Source organism: Abramis brama (assembly GCF_963993115.1).
Source record: "Abramis brama genome assembly, chromosome: 1".
Classification (NCBI taxonomy): Eukaryota; Metazoa; Chordata; class Actinopteri; order Cypriniformes; family Leuciscidae; genus Abramis; species Abramis brama.
The window spans coordinates 19,162,413-19,176,125 of NC_139963.1; the positions used below are offsets into that span (position 1 = coordinate 19,162,413).

General features: G+C 40.2%; 1 protein-coding gene across 1 annotated transcript in view; it reads right to left on the reverse strand.

Annotated features, from left to right (window-relative positions):
* sdk2a (sidekick cell adhesion molecule 2a) overlaps window positions 1-11,033 on the reverse strand; it is a 143,927-nt gene extending 132,894 nt beyond the window's left edge. Inside the window, exon 1 of the mRNA XM_084117027.1 lies at window positions 10,338-11,033. Coding sequence (XP_083973153.1) covers window positions 10,338-10,479 — 142 coding nt within the window. The 5' untranslated portion in view covers window positions 10,480-11,033. The remainder of the gene's footprint in view (window positions 1-10,337) is intronic.
* Between the last annotated feature and the right edge of the window lie 2,680 nt (window positions 11,034-13,713).

The following is a 13,713-nucleotide window of genomic DNA, read 5'->3' on the forward strand; positions in this document are numbered from 1 at the left end:
ACTTTGCATGATAAGTAACAAACCTTTGAGTGGAAGTACTGTTGTAGCGACTGCGAGTGAAAAACAAAATTTGAATATTCTCTGCATTCCTTGTACAAGTATAGGCCTACTCACGCACGTGTGTGAACACACACGCACCAGTTTCAGAAACACACCGGGGGCTCGTGAGTTTCCGCCTCAAAGCAGCAGTCGATTTGTTTTGCAAGGAAGGTGCGATGCAAAGAAACATCAAGCGCACGAGACGGCTCACTACGTCGCTAGCATTTGAAGAAGCGCAGACGAGATGGAAGAAAGAGAAACACAAGTGACATCAAAAAGCCACACATTCTCGCACGAGCCTTAGTCTGGGCTTGTGGGGAGAGCTCAGCGTTTGTCCTAATCAATACCCAGCACAAGGCATTGAGATGCAGCCAGCGGCTCCCAGCCAGGCAAACGTCCAGGCGGACTGCCAAAGGATGGGGAGGAGGGGGGGTGAAGGGACGAGAGACAACTTCTCAATCTGAAACATTTCCATCCACAGCCACGATGGGTGCACCGCACTTTCAGAAATGTCTTCCTGTCCCTCATAGACTTAAATGTCCAGTCACTTGTGCCAAGCTCCTGTTGGAAGGTCATACGGAGACTTGTTCAGATTGTGGATCTGCACTCGGGATCCAAAATAGGTCATTTCGTAACGACGCTTATCTGACTACAGTAAGGTCCATATTTTTTGGTTAAGGACATATCGAGGGGCTCCGTCAAAAATTCTTTTTTGGGGGGGCAAAAATAATCTGAATTGGGGGGGGGAGTATTGCTGAAAGACATTCAAAATTACAGTATTGCATTCTGAGAAAAACTATAATGCAACCCAATAAATCAGAGGTCCTGTTGTTTGTTCTATATTAAAAAATGTTTTAGACACCATACTGAAGATGGATGGATGGATGGATGGATGGATGGATGGATATATAGATAGATAGATAGATAGATAGATAGATAGATAGATAGATAGATAGATAGATAGATAGATAGATAGATAGATAGATAGATAGATAGATAGATAGATAGATAGATAGATTTGTTTATTTTCAAATCTTTCATTTTAACATGGCACTAAAACGTCATTGCATGCCTATGAGTGCAAGATGAGTAAGTCCATTTTCTCGTAAGTGAAAGACTGTAAATGTTAAGCTCACTTATCTACTAATAAAAAGTTTGTTTGGTAAACTTTTAGTAATATAGCAGCGTATACAGTGTAGACAACCTCAAAGCTATAACAGACATGGACTAAAATCCACAAAACTCCAATTTCACAGGATCTTTAAGGCGAAAATCCTGAAATCTGCAAAAGGCTACTCACAATTCACAGCACTGCTCTGCGTTAAGAGCTTTTTTTGTTACTGAGAGAAAGAGCTCTGATGAATAGAAAGCAGAAGATTGTTTTATGGGTAAAATTATCCATGTTGTGATTGGTAGGGCTTGGATTGAACACCTTTTTTTGAACACGAACGGCCAGAACAACAGAGCTCAGTCTTTTGTGCACATAAAATGGGTTCACAGCGCTGGAGCTTTTCAGAAGAAGAAAAAAAAAATGAGGCTTGCATCTCTTTTTGCTTTCCTCTTCCCACATAGCCCCCCTTTTCAATCTTTCTATCAATGTCTCTATCATACGGTCGTGTTGCCACTTTGCTATTTTATTCACAACACAAGAATGCACTCCCAGTTTCCCAGGAGGATGAAGCTGAATAAGGGAAAAGATGTAGAGGGCTTTGTTTCTAGCTGCTGTTTCCCTTCAGTCAAGCTTTCTGTTGTTTAAATGTTGACACCGAAACAGCCCAGAGGCTTGAAACAAGCTTGTATGCAGCAGGAAAATGACACTTTGTCAGAATTTCATCGCATTTTCTCCTTTCCAAAGCACTTTTTCCATGACAAGATCACTTTGAAAGATTTGCTAATTTAATTTCGATGCTAAGCAAGTCCATTGCCAAGGTCTCTTTAGGAGACGTTCATTGTACATCGAGGCTATTCAGAAAGAACCTTCACTACATAATGACTTCATAAGGACACACACACACACACATACACACACAAGCCATTTCCATTGTGACTTGTGCAAAATTTGCCCCGAGTTCTTAGCAAATTTCCTTGAAGCAAATGCACATGCAGAGCGTTTATTAAGCCTATAATACCACTAGCGTTTCCCCATCTCAGTTGCAGTAAACAACCAGAAAATGAAAACCAAATTCACTCAAGCTGATGCTCTTTTATTTAAACTAGCCCTGAAATAATGAGATTCCGCCAAAGGCAGGAAATTCATTATTGACATCCCTCTCCTCAAAGCATTCAATCTTACAGCATTCAGCTTCTGTTTCAACCCACCTTAAATATCAAATGTTTTGCCTGCGAAACAGAATTGTAAGAATTCTGAAAGTAAACCGGATCAGTTTTGTATTTGTGTTGTCATTAAAGAATAAATCGGGTTGAATGATATTGTGGGCAAGCACAAAATGTGACCTTCACCAGCCATTTCTTTTTCTACTCCCGTTGAAATATTCCTTGTGTCCAATGCACCTATCTGCAACCATCCACATGTGTGCATAGGGAGTATTTACTGTTCAATATTAAAAACTTTTTAGAAAATACATGAAAATAAAACCAGATACATGGAGAAAATACAACCAGATCAAATCATAACAGCCGTGGAAAGTTTTGTTTACTTTATTTTCCATAGGCAAATTTGCGCCAACAGCAGGCAATTTAGCAGCCTGCCAAACATTACACTTAAGTAAACTGTGATTATTCATTTTAATTTGACTTGGAAGAGAACAGTGGAAGAGATGTTTTGAATGGGTACACTAGAAATAAATCTCACTTATGCAAATATGCACACACACACACACACACACAGTGAGTCTTGACAGAAGACCAGTTTGTTTTGGTTTTTTGGTTTTTTTAATGGTGGTGTATTTTCTACAGCATTCAGAATTTCATTTTCTGGGGACTTGGTGGTGGCTATGTATGGTATCTCATTTTCTAATTTCATTAATGTCGCTAAACGTTCACACATTTCAATGGTCAGATACACAACTCTCAAAATTAAACCTTGCAGGCAAGACCAGTTTAGACCAGCATGATTTCTATGCTGGTTTGGTGCGGGTCTAGCTTGTAAACCAAGCCTTTTGACCAAAGTGTAAAAGGAACCCAGTAATGAGCACCAAAAAAAATGGGTGGCTCAATTAAACAGAGGAAGAGTGAATACAAAAAGTCTGAAGTATAAATGAATATTTATTCAAACGTGCAAAATCATGAAAAAAATCCTAAATATATTACATTAATGGAAAAATTAAACAAAAAAGGGAAAAATCTTATCCAAAACCATCAAAATTAGAGTCAAAAGCAATAATGGCAAAAGCAAATTTTCCAAAAAATAACTTCCTCTAAAATAACACACAAAAAAACAAACAAATCAACAAAGTACAAAATACCTGCAGCACTCAGGCCACACTCTCCATTAAAGCAACCAATACAGACTAACTCCATTAAACACAGACGAGCACATTTATACTGGCGGCCAGCGCCATTACCCCATGGGGAGGGACAAACTCACATACAACACTTTACACATTTTCCCATAAATAGAGAGTCTAGAAGAAACATTTTGTCATACTGTTCAAAATAGATAATTTACTCTCTTATGCAACAGTTGATATCATATACAATACATTGAACAGGAAGTAACAGAAGCAACTTGGCCGCATTGTCCCTAAAACCATAGATATCATATAATAAAGGCTAGATGTCTTAAGGCGGAGTCACTTCCGGCATCACCGTTCGGCCATCTTGTCACAGGCAGGCTCTGATGTAAGGTGAGTGATCAGCACGAACACAAATACTCTCATCTCGCTGAAATCTTGACGGATTTACAAACGGTTTGGTTTCTTACAAACGTTATTAACGTGGCTATAATTCTGAATGCTTGAACATGTATGTTATAATTATTCATATGTATGCAGTGTCATAACTACATATCTGACGTTTATAACAAACCAAACCGTTTGAAAATCGGTAGAAAATTGAGCAAGTTATGGTTATTTAAAAGTACATGCACCATTAAAACACAATGTTACGAGTGAGCGAGCTGTCTGTGGCAAGATGGCCGCCACGTGCGGACGACGTCGACCTCCATTGGCCAGCAGCGCGCACTAGACATCTAGCCTTTATTATATGATATCTATGCCTAAAACGCCCATGCTTAATTAATAAGTGGTAGATTCCAATCTAGATTCCCGTCACCGTTTCCCCATCGGACCTCTAAAATTATGGGACTAACAATACTCCATAAAGACAACAGATATATAATTCCCTCATTTCGATCGATAATCATAATAAACTCTTATGTCAGTAAACAATCTCTGTGTGTGTGAGTGCATTTATTAACTCAAGTTAAATGTGCGGTCAATCTGTGAATGTCAAACAAAGACATCTTGATGCCAATATCCCACAATGGAGACCAGTGTTCAAAACACAATATGCAATGATGGTTTTGTCAAGAGGGTGAAAAAAAAAGCATATCAAAATTAAAATGTAACTCAGGCTACGTCTACATTAATCCGGATGCATTTGAAAATGGCGTTTTCATTTCAAAACGCTCCCTGTCCACGCTACCCAGACAGCAACATAGTGTCAGCCCAGATCCGGCGCACATCTGGCAATCCACATGTACCAGATGTGCGCCGGATCTGGCACGACACTATGTTGCTGTCTGGGTAGCGTTTTCAAGCTTTTTCCAATTTGAAGCTTTTCATCCACATTGAAACATCTGAAAATGCTTAAAAACCATATTGTGCATGTGTAAAACATACCAAAAGTTCACAAGATGATTCAGAGAGAGCAGATATTATAAAGTTATCAGGACATTCTTCTGGCACGAACATTTTATTAGCAAAATCTCACAGCACTCAGTGTTGCGTCCAGGTTGCATTCAGAATCGCATGGTCTAACGCAATTGTCATGATGTTTTGCCGCAGGACAATTGCGAGTAAATTTTCAGTCATCTTTGCAGGAATGCATTAAGAAGACTGTACAAATTAGCATTTCTCTTTAGCAGCACTATGAAAGCATATAGCAGACACAACAATGCCGGTATAACTATAGATATCTATGGATATATACGTCACATGACTAAACATGAGTCATTATTTTCAAATGCCTCCGTTTTCACAGTCCACACTACAGGAAAACACCATTTTCAAATGTATTGGAGAGCATTTTCAAAAAGCTCCATCTTTGTTGACAAAAATGCCATCTCAATGTGGACGGAAGGCCAAAACGACGAGGAAATGAACTTATTTGTGTGGACAAGAACTCATTATCAGCTCCAGAAGATCAGTCCTTGTATTTCATGGATACATTGACTATTATATAAACACTACACAGCGTCAACCCACATAACCAGCATCAACCTTCAAGTGCTGTACTAGTATCTGATTGAATGTGATACACGCTGAAGCTGTGAGTTAAAGCACTTTGTTGTAGCAATTGTGAACAAACAGATATGCTCTCTACATAAATAACGTTGTAGTAAAACTGCAGCAATATTAATAGAGCAACCGATTACAAAACTGAAGGATTCTCATTATCATCATCAAGCGAGCAGCAGCTGGTCGTTGGCAGAAACTGCTTCCTTACTGATTGGAGCCAGCCTGAGATTCCGGAGCCAAATGATGTTTGTAGAAATTCGGTTTAACACAGAATTTTAAAAAGCTTTATGAATTAATCCTTATTTCCACCCAACTGACGACTGAGACAGAATCAAGCAAGGCCTGGTAACAATGCCATTCCAGAGGCGTAATGTGAAAAGACATTCATTTGCGGCAGAATAATGAAACGGGCTCTTACGTGTGCTCGCAGTGAACAGATAGCAGTCGGATCTCCTCTGGGACTGCATTAGAAGCTGGAATTCATGGATGCAATGCTAGATCTGACTCTCGTTGGCCCCACACTAACACTGACAGTCATACCCCCTCAGGCTCACTGCAATTACTAAGCAGGGGCCCTGAAGTCTAAACTTATCTGATTATATTTCCATTCTGCACTATCCAAACAGTTTTACCGCTCGAACGAGTCCGTTTAAAAGCCTCCTGGAGCGAGATACAGGCTCCGCACAGTCAGTCTACAGGTTCTCTAATATTAGGCTACAATCGCATTTGGTCTCGAGGCAGATTAACGCGAGCCACCGCTCCGATAGGAAGAAAAGTTTGACATCCAGTAATGAAAAAACCAGACGGAGCCTTGCAGAGGTCGACGTGCCTCATTTTGAGGCGTTTATTCATTCCTCAGTCTACTGACTGTATGAATAAACATCAGCAGACTGCAGCGACGAGGAACGAGGAAGAGCTAGCGTGTAGACGGCATGGGATAACAGGAGCTGGGCTGTCAGTCTGTTTTACCTGCGGGGGCCGTGTGCTGGGGCTGTCGCAGCTAGAGCTCGCAGAAAACGCCATGCGTTTTGTCAAAAATTCACGAGACATCTGCTGCCATGCCGGGACCTTGCTTCCAAGACGTTTAATTAAATAAGTGTCACGGCGCGTACAGATAAATATGAAGCAACTGGTGCACGGGCGCATAATTATGACAGGGCATCTGGAGCTGTGGTCTTCCATGCTCATTATGGCCCATCTGGGACATCAAAAACAGCGCTCAAGTCCCATGTGGTCATATGGGAACAAGCTTTACTAGTACCCTCAAAGGAGGGGAACATCCGCACGGTGGCAAATTTTAACTTGAAACGCGACTGTGGCTTGAATTTCCTAAGGCTTTTAAGGCAAATGGGTCAGACCCTCCTTATTTGCATGACTCAGTCAATGTGTATGAATGACTGGCGGTCGACGTCTTGACATATGCCTGCGTGCATTATCCAGCTTAAACAACAGTGGAGGCAGTTTTAATCGCATAAAGATGTGGATTCCACCCGAATTCATTTTTGTAAGCATGGAGGATTATCAAATATAATCAGAAGATTTAAAGATGGCTGACAGCTGTCAAATGCCACAAAGACATTGTTTCAAAATTGCAATATAACAGTAAGGATTAATTCAAAATCCAAGGAAATACATACACACACACACACAGTGTTGGGGAAAGTTGCTTTTAAAAGTAATGCGTTACAATAGCGTGTTACACCCTAAAAAAGTAACTAATTGCGATAGCTTTTTATGGAAAGTAATGTGTTACATTGCCTTTTTTCATTTGGGCTGGGCTTGCTTGTTTCTTTTCTTATTTAAAAAAATAACTTTTAAAATAATGTGTTACTTGGAAAAAGTAATCTGATAACAGAACTAGTGTTACTCGTAATGCATTACCCCCCACACAATACACACATATATTCTTGGGCATACTGACTAGAGATGTCAAAAAGTACCGACTTTGGTACCAAGTTGGTACTGAAATTATAAAAAAGTGACGATACCAGCATTTCCCTCTAGCATTATGAGCGCTGTTAAACGGATTCTTAAACACCTCTGATTGGCCATCGTGTTGACGAGCTCAACATATATGTCTGTGATTGGCTAAAATGATCAACGCTGCAAAAACACTCTTCATCGAGCGCTAACACAGATACACACGGGGGCGTCTGAAAGCGGCGTCTATCAGCGGATCCCTAATATATCAATGTATCAATCCCTAATATGTGTCCTAATATACTGACAATTTTCTTCAAGTGTTCGAAAAGCATTTGTGGTCGCACACTCTGAAGGTGGATAACCTCACAAGGAGGGTTTCTGCTTTTCAATGAGCGCAAAATAAGTGTCACACTGCAGGAGCCGTCTCTTTTTGCGGACTCTATCAGGCATCCAGGTGGAATTAGAGCCCTGATCGCTATTAAACGCAGCACGAGAAACATATTCAGCCTTTGGATGGGAAAAAACAAGCACATGACACATCCTCGTCTCCAGAGACCCCTTCAGCTTCTGAGCCTTCCTAATATATGGAATACTCTGTGTTCCCCCACACTCCGCAAGGATGACTGAACTCATTCGGCTGTATACCCTGCGTGCCAGTCACGCTGATACTCATTAGCGGGAAGCTTCAGAACAAATACGGCGGCGGCCCCGTGGGGGGAACTTTGGGCATCAGAAGCTCGCTGCTACCCGATGGTGGGTTGATGCCACCCTCCGTGAAAGAAAGAGCCTTTCGACTGCTGCTGCTTCTTCCAGCCACCCTCTGTGACTGGTACCTATTTGGTCATTCGGGGGTGCAAAGCCTGGCAGCTTCAAGTGGAGCCGAGCAATTGATCACCAGAGAAAGACTTGAGGTGAAAGGGGATCAGAAAGCCTTTTCTACCCATTGACCAAAGTGCTGGGTTTCCTTTTAGTTACCGCTAAGCTCCCTTAAAGCTGTCCAAGGGCATTGAAAGTACACTTAAGGATGAAAACAGGGATCTAATCAATACGAGGAAAAACAATGCAGTCCTGAACAGCGCTAAACAAACACCGGACAGCCCTTGTCTATAGCATGCTAATGTATGCGTACGCTCCATGACAGGATGCTTAAAAGTGTCAGCAAACACTGTGCCATGCATAATAGGGGACGACTGAAAGCTTCTTAGATTAGATAGGGGGTCGTTTATACCCCAATGTGGCCTGTTCAAAGGCTGACATGCTCAAGGATTATGCTGCTTTTAGCAGTCCCATGCTTAGGGCACTGTAATGATCAGATGCAATCCAAGCCTCTTCACAGTGAATGAATCACCAGTGCCAGTACTTTAAGATCTGTCAAACGGGATGGATCACTGGGCTGTATATCAGCCATCTTCCTACGGATGCCAGGGCCATTTTTTTACAGCAGTTAATAGATGAGAAATGCACCCCGTGGACAGAGCAGAACACCTTGTCAAAAGGTAAAATACCCTCAGGAACCAACTGGACGAACAAGCGATGATATGACAGTCAGGGAGATGGATGGGATATTGATGCAATTCAATTGTTGGTTTAGTTGCTCTTCAAGTCAGTTTAAAGCAACATACATTCTCATATTCTGATGTTTTATTTTATATAGGCATATTTGATTATTTATTGACATTAATTGTTATAATTGTGGACCCTTTTAGGGATGGTCATGTCAACAGTTGTCATTTCAAACCAGACTCAGAATACAGGACACACACATAAAATAATTAATATGGAATGTGTGTGTGTGTGTGTGTGTGTGTGTGTGTGTGAGTGTGTGTGTGTGTGTGTGTGTGTGTGTGTGTGTGTGCGTGCTTGTGTGTGTCCTGTATTCTGAGTCTGGTTTGAAATGACATGAAAAATTCTGAGTAAAATAATGAATTACCACATTAATTATTTTGAGTAAAAGTACATATACAGTAGATATAAAAGTACAGTACATAGTATATATATATATATATATATATATATATATATATATATATATATATATATATATATATATATATATACTTTTACTCAAAATAATTAATATAGTAATTAATTATTTTACTCAGAATTTTTCTAACAAATAAAAACAAAACGGAAATATGCATTATCCTACAAGGCGCTCTGTAGATTTTGAACTTTAAGAACTGACATGGTGGAATTACCATTTATGTTAATTCTGCCTAAAGTACAGTTCTTAGCAGATAATCTCAAATTGGCCAAATGTTAGCAAAATCATTGTATTTCCGCCTAAGTGGGCAAGAAAGCATGATAATTGAAATAAGATATATGAGATAATATGATTTCCATTCAACAAGATAGCTTGAAAAAGCTTGCATCCATTATTGCATTTGGCATTTTCTATGATCTGATCACAGATGAGCTGAGATATATGTTTCATTCTCTGAACAGACCTCTATTTTCAAACTTTACCCATTGTGTAGGTGTGGTGTAGTAAATCCTAGAAATGCACTGTAATGTGCAGTATTAATGCTGGATTCTTTCTCTCCATCCCATGGGATTGCTCTACAAGTGATGGGGCATGTTGGTCATATAGAGACCACAGGGTATTATTTCAATCACATCTGCCAGGTTATTCAGCAGCAAATATCATATTCCAAACTTCACTGTTAAATAAAGACTACTTCGTTCCAAAAAGAAATACTAATAACATTTATATCATAATTTAGAACTAGCCTTAAAATCTTCATAAAATTAAATCTTAAAAATAATCTGGAAATTTTAGTTCATCCATGAATGATTTGTTTAATTCTAACAGGATTCATACGGGGTTCCTGTTGGATCCCACTAGAACTGGTTCCAAATTGTGACTAAAATTCTATTAGCATTCCTTTTGGGTTCTTTCCATAAATCCCACACCTTGTGAGTCTCAGGGGCCACTATAAGATCAGAGACTCTTACCTTGCGCCCAAGTGTTATTCATGAATGAAAACATCAGAATCCATCCGGCGCCCCACTTCAGAGTTAACGCGCGCCTTGACATGATGCTCCGACACGGCTGTGAGTCCGCAGCACGCGTTCGCCAGCGCCGCGCTGGATACATGTTGCGCCGTAGTCCCGGTTTCCAAAGAGCAATGCGAGACACTGAGCGCGCTGCTCACGCGCGTCCAAAACCAGCGCTTAATAAGGAGGAGTCTATAAATCAATCGATACCCGTCAGACACCAATAAACTGCTGCAAAGTCCGATGAAGCAAAGTTTATGAACTGTAACAGCATAAACAGCACAAATTCAACTGACAATCATTCTATTTTTTGTTAATTCTTTTGGTTATTTATTTAGGTTTGTCCACAAAAAAAAAGTTAGGCAATAAGAACAAAATGGCTAATTTTTAATCTCGGAAACCTTTCAGCAGTGGGTTCAGATGAATTCAGTCATTTGCGTTCAAAGGAGTGATTCGACCCCTCTGCATCTCTGCGCGTCATGAGGCATCTCTCAAAGTGGATGCTCTGCAAAGAGACACTTTAAATCCAGTGGTCGAGAAAAGTAAAGGCTGAAGTAGTGGAGTCTCGATGAGGAAATATTCCGTCCGGTATCTTGGATGTATTCCCCCAAATTCAGTGTCCGTGTCCTTTCAGGTCTGCGAGCAACAATGTATGAGTGCCCGACAACTCAGGACCAAGGAAGAACTCCTTTAGTGCGGGATGTCGCCACCACGCGGCGGATGAGAGAACTGCATCTTCTTATTACGACTTGTTCGTAAAATAGGTATCCATCGATCATTATTGAAAGTTTGGTCATTATTCATGCTGCGGCGAGACCATGTTTAGGAAAATATCAAGGGTTTATAACTCAAACACGCTGCTAGCTCTGATTGAACATTTTATATATTAGGCCTAATATAGATTTGCGAGCATAGTTCAAGCGGTCCACAATTATCAGGATGTCAGTGTTATAACTCCTTATAACTCCACAGAGCAAGTTCTCTGTTTGCCAAGAGAGTTCGAACTCCTAGAGCAACAATATTATTAGTGCTCTCTCTATCTCTCCCTGAGACCGCAGGCTCAGTGTAAGCTTTGATCCTGAGGACACAAATCTGGTTTTAAATTCCGAACAGATCCACAGACTACCGCACTCGTTACCCAAGCATGCTATGACTCACGTACTGCACAACTGTTCAAGTTATATCCAGAAACCGCATTCATTCCCACACTGAGCAGGAGGCAAAAATCAAAATGATAACTTGCAGGCTAAATATAAGCATGTGAAGCGTACCTTCTTCACCAATTGTGCTTGAATGCTTAGACTCTGCATAAGGTTCTAAGATGGTAATAAGGTTGGTGATAATGAAAGTAGCACTGATTATTGTGGTGATGGTGGTAATCATGAGGTGTTTGCTTTGTTGATGTGTTAATGATAGTTGTGGTGATGATAACAATGGTGGTAAAGGAGATAATGTTGGTGATATTTGTGGTGGTGGTGGTGATGATGGAGGTAAAGGATATACTGTTGGTGATAGTTGTGGTGGTGATGATGGTGGTAAACAAGATAGCACTGATATGTATGTGGTATAATGATGGTAATGATGATGCTGCTGCTGATGGTTGTAATGATGTTGGTGGTTACGACAGTGATGATGGTGCTAGTGATGCTTTAAAAAAATTATTATGAATACTGGGGGACATGTCAGGGAGTATGTCTTATATTATTTTCATTACACTGTACGTTGTACACTGTTGTACTGTACACTGTATTATGGTGGGGAAGATGATGGCAATGAAGAATGAAGATCGAGATGACAACAATGGCAGTGATCAGACGCCAATAGATTATACTGATGAATGAGGCTGATATGATGATCATTACAACATGGAATATCTACACACATATTCTTCAGCCCTCAGGGGAGCCACCTCGGAGTAAACATTTGCATGTTCAACCATTTGCCTATGGTTTTTAATTAAGCAACATTCACCACTTGACATGATGAACATGTGGGCTGGGGCAGAAAGAGAACAGAAGCTAAATAAGTCTCACGAGTGATGCTGACTGGGCCTTGAACTGTTGGCTGCGAAGGTGGATGAGGTAGAAGTGAACCGTATTGATTAACACACACAATGCTGCGCTCCAGCTTTCAAGAAAAGCATTTCTCCATTAATGAACAAACAGAGCTCACTGCATGTGGGACTGCTCCGCAGTGGGTCTGTCGTGCTCTCCTGACATCTCTTCAGAACCGCAGCTCCTCAACAGCAGGGTTCCCGTTGAGCTGCGTTTCTCATGGCCAATAGATGGTGCACCATGTTTTGCTATATGCTTTCTGTTTGACCCTGATTTAGAATGATCTTACATCATGCTATGAATAATTTTATTTACATATATATACACATATAACTCTGAGCTAGTTGGGCTTTATTTTTCTATTGTGGATAATCTCAATTAAATGCATTCAAATATTTTGTTGAAACTGGTTGAAACATCTCTTCACATCCTGATAGTAATCAATAATAGAAGTGGTCTAATTACTAAAACGTAAATATATCTTCTGTGAAAGTCACAGGACCAAAAAATGTTCAACCAATCATTGCATTCGGTCTGAATTCAGTGATAGGATGTCCTACCTGCCTGTCAACACATGTATTTATTCCTCCGCGCACCTGCTCACGCAGACATCACACGTCATCAGCGCGTCATCAGCGCCATTATGAGGCTAAGCAGAGTTATAGACAAAAGTCACAGAGCGTTGCAAACAAACAGCAGCCACCTTTTACAGTTCCTCCTGAACCAAAACAACAAGCTTTTGCTGTGTTCACGTCATGTTGTGACTGTAATTACGAGATGGCAACCCGTGATGTTCTACCCATAGCTGTTCACGTCTTCAGACCCCAAATTAATCTGCAGCAGTCAGGTGGTACAAGTCCAAGCTCTGTAAGTTGTTTATGTTCATTATTATTGTAATGTTATGTGCTTTGAGACCTGAGGTAATTTAACGCTGTCTCTTTGCATGTCTTTGGAGACGCTCTGAAGGGAGGGTGGGATCTTATGCTTTCTAAGCTAGCTTGCTATTGCTAGCCTCTCCGAAATTGCCTACCCTACCTTTAACATGATTTAACGATGAAAAATACTTCTAAAGCACTTATTAATCTTCCTTAATGTTAGTTTCAACATTTAATAATATATTATTACATATAAAAGTTGTATTTGTTAATATTACTTAAAGAACCTGACCTAATATGAACTAACAATTAACATTTTCATTAATTAACATACCTGTAACAAATGTATTGCTCATTGTTAGTTAATGTTAGTCTATGCAAAAACTAATGATAACTATATATATA